Below are 11,470 nucleotides of genomic sequence, written 5' to 3'. Positions count from 1 at the left end.
GGCTCTCCCAGGGCACTGACTTCTAAGGGATTCTGTTGTTCTCATCATTGTCTCGATGTTGACGTCTTAGTTCCATTTCAGAGATAGGAAGCTGAGGGTTCTGTCCAGTTAGCCGTCCTCCCCACATTGGTCACTAGAGGGCGCCGGGGCTCAGGGGAACTGGGTTGAGCAACATCCTTATTGTCCCAGTAGCCCTCCAAAGTCTTACAGGCCAGGGTTTGAATAGTATGGCTTGGAGGGCTCCACAGTGTGGGAAGGAGACAGAAGGGAAGAGAAAAAGCCAGAACCAGGATACTGGGGAGCTCTGTGGCTTTTCTCACTCCATAGGGACTCTGCTTAGATTCCTACCCCACCCTCGCCCTCCCAACCCCCCCACCCCACCCCCACCCCCGGCTCTAATTTGGGTCATGGCTGCATCTCTGCAGTTCCTTCTGTTTTCAGGTTTCTTCATTTTTCCTCTGCTGTGTCTGGCACTCTCTCTGTATGCTAATTCTCTCTCCTTCGGCATGTCGGATCTTTGTGTGTGTGTGTGTGTGTGTATGTGTGTGTGTGTGTGTCTGTCTGTCTGTCTGTCTGTCTGTCTTTCTGTCTGACTGTCTGTCTGCCTGCCTGCCCCTGTCTCACTCAATCTCAGGCCCGTCCTTGCCCTGCCACCTCTTCACCCCACAGCTGCTCACAGCTTCCGACTGCTGGTCTCCCTTACAGCCTCCTTAGACTTGACAAGGGCGGTGAGAGAGGAGGGAAGGGCCGGGTAGTGGGCCCACCTCTTTTTGCCTTTCTAGGCTGGGAGGCTGGGCCAGTGGGTCTCTTAACTGCCTGGGCAGTCTGTGCAGATCGCCAGCTCTGAATGCCGTGCCTGGCTTTGCGGTGTCAGCCACACAGCCAGCATGCAGCAGCAACCATCACCAGAATCCTTGGCTCCTTCTGCAGAGCCCACCAAGCCCCCTTACAGCTACATAGCCCTGATTGCCATGGCTATCCAGAGTTCACCAGGTCAGCGGGCCACCCTCAGTGGCATCTACCGCTACATCATGGGCCGCTTTGCCTTTTACCGGCACAACCGGCCCGGCTGGCAGAACAGCATCCGCCATAACTTGTCTCTCAACGAGTGCTTCGTCAAGGTGCCTCGTGACGACCGCAAGCCAGGCAAGGGCAGCTACTGGACCCTGGATCCCGACTGCCACGACATGTTCCAGCATGGCAGCTTTCTCCGTCGCCGCAGACGCTTCACCAAGCGCACAGGTGCCCAGGGCACCAAGGGCCCGGTCAAGGCAGACCACAGACCCCACAGAGCCACCAGCCTGGACCCAGGAGCCCCCAACACCACAACTGGCAGACTGTGCCCATTCCCACAAGAGGTGCCAAACCCCAAGGGCTTAAGCTTTGAGGGTCTGATGGGGTCTTTGCCAGTCAACATGAGCTCAACAACCAGTGACGTCAGGCCCCAGCTGCCCACTGGACCCAAAGAGATGTGCTCGGCAAAATCCGGAGGCCCAAGGGAGCTCGCTGAAGTCACCTCGCCCTCACCATGCCCAGCATTCGGCTTTTCGGCTGCCTTCTCTGACACTGAGAGTCTCCGCAAGGCCCCCACACCCGGTGTGGTTCCTGAAAGCGTTGGGAGCAGCTACCAGTGCCGGATGCAGACACTGAATTTCTGTATGGGGACTGACCCAGGCCTTGAACACCTCTTGGTCTCTTCAGTCCCCACCCCTGGATCCTCGACTCCTTCATCCTCTCACCGGGCCCCACTGCCCCTGCCAGCTGACTCCAAAGAACCCTGGGTGGCTGGGAGCTTCCCTGTCCAGGGAGGTTCTGGGTATCCGCTGGGATTACCCCCCTGTCTTTACCGGACACCAGGAATGTTCTTCTTCGAGTGATTGACTGCAGCAGCCCCTCTGTAGGGCTTCTGTCAACTGTTCTCTGGAGACTCAGACTGGCTATATGACCTAGGGCACTCTGCAAGAACCCAGCCCTGGCAGGCCAAGGACTGTGAGGATCAGAAGGCAGAAGTGAGCAGTCAGGCAGGTCCCATGGGGGCCTCCTGACAAACTTGGGATGTGGGGAAATGGAACCCTTAAGATTTTCTCTGTGGTTCTCAGGGCTAATAAAGCCGGTGCTGGTGATAAGGGTCTGCCTGCTGAATGGCTGGGGCTCAGTGCCAGGATGCTGGGTTCTCTGTGGGGCACTACGATGGAGTAGAGAGGCATTGGAGGGGGGCAGCAGGAGTGGGGGACCCTCCTGGAAAGATTCTGGTTGAGCCTTTCTCCTGCTGGGGACTTTCTTGGGGAGTTTCCCAGGAAGGGAAAGTAGGGCATGAGGGCAGGCAGAGGGGAAATGCAGCCAAGATCCACAGGGTATGGGAAAGCTGGGCTGGCCCTATGGGGTGACTTTTCATCCTTGGTTGTAACTGGATGCTCTATGGAGCCTCAGCATGCCCACTGCTGTCCGCTCCCGGGCTTGGCTCTGTCATCTTGTCTGGGTTCTGTGGAATATCAACCCCATTTACAATGGTGGGAACTGAGGCTCAGAGCCCACCCAAGCTCCAGGGGGAAAGAAGGGGCAGAGAGCAAAGGGTGCCCTGGTCCTGTGGCTCTGATGAAAACAGGAAAGGTACAGAGTGGAGAGCTGTGCGAGGGCAGCATAGGATAGCCCCAGAGAAAGGAGGACCTTCCCATTACCTGCACTGACAAGACACCCTTCACTCTCATGCAGACGGGGGAGCTAAGGTTTAAAGACATCACTGGGCTTTATTTGAACTCCTACAGTAACAGGACCTCTCCTGGGTCCCTGGGTCCTTGAGATCCCCTGGTGACTTCTTTCCAGAATTGTATTACATTCCAGTGTGTATGTGCATGCGTGTGTGTGTGTGTGCGTGTGTGCGTGCGTGTGTGTGTGTGGTGTGCACATGCGTGTGCGTGTGCGTGCGTGTGTGTGTGTGTGTGTGGTGTGCACATGCGTGTGTGTGTGTGTGGTGTGCACATGCGTGTGTGTGTGGTATGCACATGCGTGTGCATGTGCGTGTGTGTGTGTGTGTGGTGTGCACATGCGTGTGTGTGTGTGTGGTGTGCACATGCGTGTGTGTGTGTGTGCACATGCGTGCACATGTGCGCACACAGGGGTCAGAGCCACCTTGTGAGAAGAGTTTCTTTCCTTCCACCATGTAGGTCCTAGGGTTTGAACTCGGGGACCTTTATCCATTAAGCCATCTCGCCGCTCCTCCCGTGGCTCTTTATGAACACATTTCTTTGAGGCTAAGGACAGGACTCATGGCTGCCCTAGGCACTGAGCAGAGACAATTGAGTACTCTCTTGGGTAGAATGGGATGCATGGCAGTTTGCTTGGTACCCGCCAGAGGAACAGACAGGAACCCGAGTCCTCACTGTCACTCCAGCACGGCAAGGAGCGGAAAGAAACGGCTTCCTGAACCTTAGTCTCATCTTCTGGGCCGTGGGTATGGGGTGAGGCAGAGGGGCCAAAGTGCTGGTGTGCCCCATTTTAGCCTTCTATAGAGACCCCAGGAGGCCTTATGTCCCATGAGGTGGCACCCAGTGGCTGCCCTTCTTTGGGCAGGTGGCTTAGTCTTCTCCATAAACCCTGGACAGCTTCCCTGACTTCAGCCTCTGTGACTCCCCCCTCCCTTCACAGGTCCCCTGGGGCTTTGGAGGAAGCATGCTGGCTGGTCTGACTGAACTGTCTGGTTCCCACAGACTCCAGAACGGAGGTGGAGGGGGACCTGAGAGGCCAAGCTTGCTGTGGCCAGAAGGCGGTGGGAAAATGCCTGGCCAGCTGGGAGATGTGGACTCTTCTCTCCTCCCCTCACCCTTCCCCCTCCTCCCTCCTCATTTCCCTGCTTACCCTGCCTGCTGCACCTCAAGCAGCAAAACAGGGAGCTCCTGGGAGGGAACACAGCAGGGTCCTATGTAGCGAGGGATGCGGGGACACGGAGAAAGGAGGCCCTTGGGTGATGTGGGATCAGTATGTGGGCGTAGGAGGATGCTGGGGACACACAGACAGGACAAGGTCCCTAGTGGGGATTCTTTCTCAGCTGGGTCAGGGAAAGAGGCCTCTGTTGGGCGCTGTTCCTTGCTTTGCGTTCCTCTGGAGCCTTGGTGACCTCGAGTGTCTTCTCAGCCTGTATCCTAGCCGGTAGGGAGACAGGAAGTAAGCAGGGCTGGAGAAAGCACGCACCCAGCCTCCCAAGGATGTTCAGCCTCTGAGTCCTATGTCTGTGACCCAGAAGAAGAACCTGGGGCTCTGTCTCTGTTCCTTCCTGAGCTCGGGCTGGGGTGAAGAGACTCGGGTTCCTCCCTGTGTCTTCAGGGGTTGCTGCCTGGACCTACTGATTTTCACCCAAGAAAGAGCAGCTACCTCATAGACTGTGGACAACGAGGCTGGGGCCTTGCTTGCTTTGGGTCTTGGGAAGTATGTGAAAGATAGAAAGAAGGAAAGGAAGGGAGGAAGAAAGGAAGGAAGGAAGGAAGGAAGGAAGGAAGGAAGGAAGGAAGGAAGGAAGGAAGGAAGGAAGGAAGGAGAAACAAAGAAACAAAGTTACCCTCAACTCCCAAGACTTTTTGTTTGTCAAGAAGTGGTGATATCCCCAGGTAGGATCTTGGTCTAGGCCTACCCCAGATACATTACTTAATCTTGGACCAGGCCCACCCACTCTAGGTCTCAGTTTCCCTCTCTTTGTCTAACGGGTAGGAAGTGGACAATTTGATTCTGTATCTGAGTCCCAGGGGAGAATCTGGCCTGGGGGACAGCCTTAAGGGCATCCCATCTCTGCAGGTTCTTGGCCAGGAAGCCTCGCCATCGTAATCTCATGCTACCCTCTGCTCCATACCCAGTGGCAGCCTTCCCAGTGGGCATCCTGCCCTCACATTCTTTCTATGGCCAACAGATACTTCCACAAGTTGCCTGATTGCCCCTATGGGGGGTGGGGGGGGTGGAAGGGTTGGGCCAGGAAGCGCCCTTCATCAGTTCAGACTAGACAGAGCACCTCGATACAGATATCAAGGCCAAGGTCACACAGCAAGGCCAACAGAGCTGTCTCCTCCACCCACCCGTACAATGCTTGAGTCGGGGATGTGGTGTCAGACAGCCTCGGGGACTCCTTCAGTGGAGACTCATCTGTCTCCAGCCCCCAGCTCCAGACACACGCACTCCTCTTCAGAAAATAGAGCAGAAAGGGTTCTGAGACTATTCAAGTCCTAAAATGGTAGGCTCAGTCTTTAAGACTATTCCAGGGTTCTTAATCACAGCAGCTCGGATTCTTGGAATGCACAGTTAACAGAGTGTCCTCTGACCCTCTTACATTATGTGCGTTCCAGGAAGTAGGAAGGGCCTGTTCTAACAAGATACAGTGACTGTGTTAGGCTGTCACTACCTGCTGGTGTTTGGTCAAAGTGCCCATCTGCCATCAGAAGGGCATAGATAGGGTCCCCACCACACCCCAAGGGCCCACCTCATACGCTCTTGCACTGGGCTTCTCTCAGACCTGCCTCCCACCCACTGCTTCCTTCCCTGAGGAAGGCATTCCCAGACCTGAGTTGCAAGTTACTCATGCCTTCCCACACCCCCAGAAAGCATTTGGCTGGGGAGAGACCCTCTCCCCCGGAGGGCTGCTTCCTGCAGCTGCCACAATGATGAGAAAGCAGGGGGAGTCATGTAGGTCTGGCACATCTGCCTGTGGGGAGTGCAGCAACCCAGGAATCCAGGCCTCAGCCCAACATCCCTCCCCTGTCCAAGCTCCCATCGCCCTAACCCAGGCTGCCAGAGGCAAGGTTGCCTTCAGTGTTGTCTTAGCTGTGTGGCCTGGGAGAAGTCACTTCCTCTGCCTGCTTTCTTCAGAATGACATTAGAGTGGGACTGTGTGAGAGCTCTCTAAGTTAGCACTTGCATAGTGCTTAGAGCAGGGCTTAGCATTCAGAATTGCAGTATAAATGACAGTGAAGTGAAGTGAATCCATACTGGGGGCTGGATTACCACGATGGATCCCCTACCAAGGCAGCGTCTAGCTGCTTCGGAAGAAGGGAACAGAATGTAGAGGACTAACAGATCCCATGAGCTTAAATTCTGCCCTTTCTATTTCCTTGTGGTGCAGGTTCACCGATCTGAGCCTCAGTTTCTTCCTCTATAAAATGGGGATGCTGTTTTTGATGCCCAGGACTGGCATTCTCATGCATAATTTGGTCAACAGAGATGAAATTAGATTAAAAAGTATCCCCACTGGAAGTCCCCACACTCTTGAACCACTTCTCACGGCTCCATCCTTTGAGTGTGTGTGCGCGCGCGCGCGCACGCACGCACACACACACACACACACACACACACACACACACACACACACACGGCAAAACCATAAACCAGAGGCTCCTCTGAGGTGCCTAATCCTCTGTTCCTACCCTGCTGGTAACTGTGTAGGAGACACAGGAGACAGTCGGTGGGCAGAAGGAAGTGGCTCTGTGGCTAAGAACAGACCAGAGGCCCATTAGTCACTCGGTTAGCAGGGAAAGCTGGGGCTGCACCCATCACTGTCCTCCGGGTCAGTACAGAAGTGGCCCAGTGTCACCTAGGTATAAGCCCTTCCTCCCTGCTGGCAGCCAGCTCAGATGAGCTTCTCCACGTTAAGGGCTCTGTGCTTACTGCCTGTTCCCCAAGGAGTGTACCCCTCCACAGGATGACTTTCTGCATACAGTCCCTGTCACTAGCCACCACCACCCCAAAGGAGCCCCAAAGCCTGAGTCCAGTTAACTGTCCGGCACGCTCCCCCACCTGCAGCTTCAGGCTGCCTTCCCATGGCCCCACTGTGAGGCGTTCACAGTTGTAAGATCCATATCTAAGTACCTTCACCCGAGGACACGGATCTGGGGGAAGGGTCTTGCCTTGTGTTTGCCCTGTTCACTCTTCCTCTTTTCTACCTCAGTAGGACTGTGGTAAAGGCTTACAAGTGATCATTCATCATTCACAATGGGCTGTCTCAAAGAACCCCAGAGACGCCCTGCCTCACTTAGCACCATCTAGGGCTTGTGGGTAACATTCGAAGTCTCTCTCCTCACTAACTCATGCCCACCCTTTCCTCTGCCCGGATAGCCCTCCGCCACCATCCATGGGCTCTCTTCCTTCTCGCTCAACCTCCATCAAGCATCCTCGGATGAGCGTTTCCTGAGCTCTGCCCCCTTCTCCCCTGCCAGTACAGGCTAAGGTCCGTGTGTTTTGCCCACCAGAAGATCCCCGAGACCAGGGGCTTTGTCTATTCACTGCTGTCTCCTGCAACTGGAACTGTATGTGGAGCACAGCAGGGGATCCTGAAATAACCAAATATGGGCTCAGGAGCCTGTACCATGCTCTGCCTGGGCATCTCATGTGACTTTGGTACTGACTCGGGGAAGCAGCTATTGTCATTATCCCATTTTACAGACAGGGTCGGGAGAGCAAGCAGGTAGGTTTGCATCTGGAACGCTGTGTCTGTTACTGCCCTATGTAGCCTGAGGTATCTGAGTCCTTCCGGTTTGTTAGTTCGCTGTTCTGTTGCTGCTAAAGCAGCTGGATACAGTATCCTCTGCTCTTCCTGCCTCTGATTTCTCCCACTGACTCAGCTGCCTGGCTGAGCGATCTACACCCTCGATACTACTGCCCCCTTCCTCTGTTCAAGACTCCCTACTACCTGAGCTCCCTTTGTTAACTCCCCCAATTATCTCCATCAACATATTCAAAATCTTACTAGAATGGACTCAGGCAAGCTTGTTTTCAGGCTGTATGTGTGTTCTCTCTCTCTCTCTCTCTCTCTCTCTCTCTCTCTCTCTCTCTCTCCCACCACACTCTCTACACTATCCCATAATGCTCTGCTTCTTGCATGCCCTCACCTAGTAGAGTGTTGTCACTTCTAGGGAGATGAGACTTCAAATTGGTGACTCTGTCTTGTGCCTGTGGTTTCCTGAGTTTTCTTCCAGCTTCTCCCAGCCTCCACCCTACCTCTGGGGTCCCCGGAGACTGGCTCAGGGAAACTTCACCCACACTGCTCATGACACACACACACGTCCTAAGTTCACTGGGAAAGCCTGCGCCTCAGTTTCCTTAGCAGTGAAATTTGAGATGGTTAACACATGGACTTTCTCAATACAGGGCTGGGGCTCAAGAAGTGCTTTCCTCTCGGAGTGAGGGGGGAGAAGCAGGTGCAGAGCAGCCCCCCACCTCCCAGAGCAACCCTGGTCGCCTTGCTCCCTCTGGGCGGCCAAGCGAGGGCTGCATCTTTTCCCACCACTGCCTAGCTGAGTTCAAGGTGGCCAGAGGAATTCAAGGCCACTAGACTCAGACAGGAAAAGGCAGCGTCACCAGTGCTGGTGTAATCCAAAGCAGATGTGGCCTCGGTGGCTTCCAGACCCAGGGGGTGGTCACTGTGGGCCTGGCCCCGGCCCAGAGGCAGGAAATGGCCTTGGAGGAACACTCTCTGGGTTAGGCCCAGCTAGGAGCAGGGTCCTCTGGAAGCTCTTAACCCTTCTCGGACCAAAGGGAGGCCCAAGCCCGGCTCCAGGGAGGTGCATGTGCTGGTAACACAGGAGACAGCCAATGCACTGTTGCTGAGACAGACACCGTGTGGGACTAGCCATGCTCCTGAACTGTGAGAAGCAAGATATGCTCTTCCTGGCGTCTGGAAAGCTCATAGCCTAGCATCCTGGGGATGGCATGGCCCCAGACCCAGAGCTCTGGCCACAGACTACACTCAGGTCTGGCTCCAACTTGGCAGTCCTCATTCAGCTGTGGAGTGCTGCCTCCCTTAACCTAGACCTAGGGTTAACAGACTCCTTTCACCCAGCGACTGCCAGGGATAGAACTCTTCTGAGAACCACGGGGGGGGGGGGAGGGGGGCTTGGGTCCCAGTCTCCAGAGAGGCAGATGCAGCTATGCACCAGGGCAAGGGCTCCAGCTCTGAGAGTGTGCTCCATAGGCTTTGAGAGATCAAAAAAGTCCTTATGAAGGGCAGAGTGGCCCACACCTTTAATCTCAGCACTTAGGAGGCAGAGGCAGGCAGAGCTCTGTGAGTTCAAAGCCAACCTGGTGAGTTCCAGGATAGCCAGGGTTCTGTAGTGAGACCCTGTCTTGGAGGCAGTGGAGAGGGGGCAACCCTATAAACCCTCATCCTCCCATCCATATTTCAAGTCTCCATCTCCAGGGACTTGGGAAGCTGATGCAGACATGTTTCTGAGAAGGGGAACGGGTAGATTTGGGGTTGCAGGGCGATTATCCCTGCCTATGGTTCTTGAGGGGCTTCTTGCCCAGGACATATTAAGTAGCTGTGCGGCCTTGAACCTGTTCCTTCATCAGTGGAGTATGATAGATGGACCCCCTCCTATCTCAGCTGTCTCGATGGCCACAGGAGTTGTAGAAGAAGGAAGAGCTCTGCCGGGCGTGGTGGTGCATGCCTTTACTCGGAGGCAGAGGCAGGTGGATTTCTGAGTTCGAGACCAACCTGGTCTGCAGAGTGAGTTCTAGGACATCCCCTGAACCCTGTCTCTAGAAACTAACGGGGAAAAAAATAATAAAATAAAATATAAAGAGGAAGCGAGCTTGGGCTTAGAGCCAGGGTTCTAGTGCCAACTGTTGAAGTCTTTGGTGAGGGGCCTTCCCTGTTGTGGTCTCAGTGCCCCCCCCCGTCGGATCTGAGCCTTGGATCTCTGCTCATTCTCTCCCTTCCCCACTCAGGGAGACTCACCCTCATCATTGTGCTGTGTGGCACGATGCTCTGCCAGGGTGGGGTCAGTGAGGCAGAGAGGGCCACTCAGTGGAAACGCAGGCCTGGCTGGTAAAGGTCGGGGTCAGGTTGCCGGGGTGGGGGAGGCAGCAGGGTGCCAATGGGCAGTGGGCAGGAGTGTGTGACCCTGGGGGCCCTGCTGTTATCATATCTGCCATTCACAGCCCAAACCACGTTTTCAGAACTTTCGATTCCCAGGACTAAGGTCATGCTTAGACACACTCAAGTCTCAAATCCCACGCCCCATGTGGTACCTGCTGCTTGCTAGGGCAGGGGCAGCAGGTAGGGCTGTGGGCTGAGGTGCCTGGCTCTTCACGGAGGCAGGAGAAAATGTACATCATCTCTGAGGTCTGACTCTGTGGATACACCAGAGGCCGGAGCCAAGGGTAGCAGAGGGGCAGCCACAGCAGAAAACAGAGCCTGATCAGTCTGCGTACTGATCCTGGTTCCCTGCAGCCTCTCAGGGCTTCCTGAAATCAGACAAAGGGTGCAGGCTGGGGGCCTGGTTCTCACCACCTGTCACCGCTTCCATCTGTCACTCTGGCAGCCCTGCACACCGAGCTGCCTCACTTGGGGCTCAGTCGCCTCTCAGTTAGGCAGTCTGCACACTGGCATGGCTCGGCTCTGCTCCCCCAGGCTGCCCCCTCCAGCAGATTGGCCCCTGCCTGCGTAGGAGGCCTGGATAAGGCCACTGGGGAGCAGAAAGCGGGGCTTGCCGCAGGCAGCACGGGCCAGGTGATCCTTACCCTTTCTGGAATGCCCTGTGTTCTGCTCCAACCCTGATCAATGTTGAGCTCACGGGAGGAGTTCTCTTCAAGCCCCGAACTTACTGAGCAGGCTTCAAGTTCCTTCCCTGCTCTGAGCCTACAGAATGTGGATAAGGACACCCCCTGCCCCCATCTGCTTTCTGGGTTGGGAATAGTTCAAGACCCTTACCTCCTCTCCTCTCTATGAAGTAGGTCTTACCTCTGTCTCACCACCTGACTCAGTTTCCCTCTGTGCGATACAAATCATATCTACCTCTTTGTCACCCTCCAAAGAATAAGGAACTAATCCGTGTTGAGCCCACGACTGGAGTTGAGCACGGGCCACTCCGCACGCTTTGACTTTCGTGACACCACCCCTCTCCTAGGAGAGGGAACTGAGGCACAGTGACGACGCCACCTGAACACAACTCACGTTTGGGAGTCTGGCTCCCGAGCCTACATCTGTGAACTATGCGCAGATGTGAAAACTCAGTGCCTGGCACATAGTGGGTGCACAACCAATGCAGTAACTCGGGATCTCACACGAGTGTGTGCACGTGCAGAGGGAAGGAGGCTGCCTCCAACCTGTGTTTTTATTTACAAGGCACAAGCTGAGAGCAGGTCGGGGTCTGCCCGACGGCGTCATACTCCTCGCGGGCCAGTTCATCCTGTTATTTGGGGTCGTGACTGCCCCTGGGATGGGCACAGGGTAGCCAGGCTGGGAGCACTCAGTCCTCAAGTAAACTTGGTGGGGTAGTCTCGTGCCTCCCAGGCCTCTCCCCGATACCTCCACCACCACCACCACTCCAGGCCCGGGCTGGCTTTCTCTCACAGAGTTCCTGTGTGTTGGTGGTCACAAAAACAGAAGGTGGGGGCCAGGAGGCCAGATGGTGTGTGCGAGGCTCTATCTGTGGGGAGTGTGAGGCAGGCCACGGAGGTCCTCTCACACAAAGGCTGCTCTGTCTCCCCCCCCCCC

At 55.4% G+C, this 11,470-nt stretch overlaps 1 protein-coding gene across 1 annotated transcript; it reads left to right on the top strand.

Moving 5' to 3' along the window:
- Positions 1–816: 816 nt before the first annotated feature.
- On the top strand, positions 817–2,126 carry Foxs1 (forkhead box S1). The gene has a single exon (XM_021194943.1). The coding sequence runs from the start codon at positions 888–890 to the stop codon at positions 1,875–1,877; it is 990 nt and encodes a 329-aa protein (XP_021050602.1). The 5' UTR covers positions 817–887; the 3' UTR covers positions 1,878–2,126.
- Positions 2,127–11,470: the final 9,344 nt, after the last annotated feature.

This window comes from Mus pahari, chromosome 3 (genome assembly GCF_900095145.1).
Source record: "Mus pahari chromosome 3, PAHARI_EIJ_v1.1, whole genome shotgun sequence".
In the NCBI taxonomy this organism is placed as follows: Eukaryota; Metazoa; Chordata; class Mammalia; order Rodentia; family Muridae; genus Mus; species Mus pahari.
This window is presented reverse-complemented; position numbering and strand designations above follow the sequence as displayed.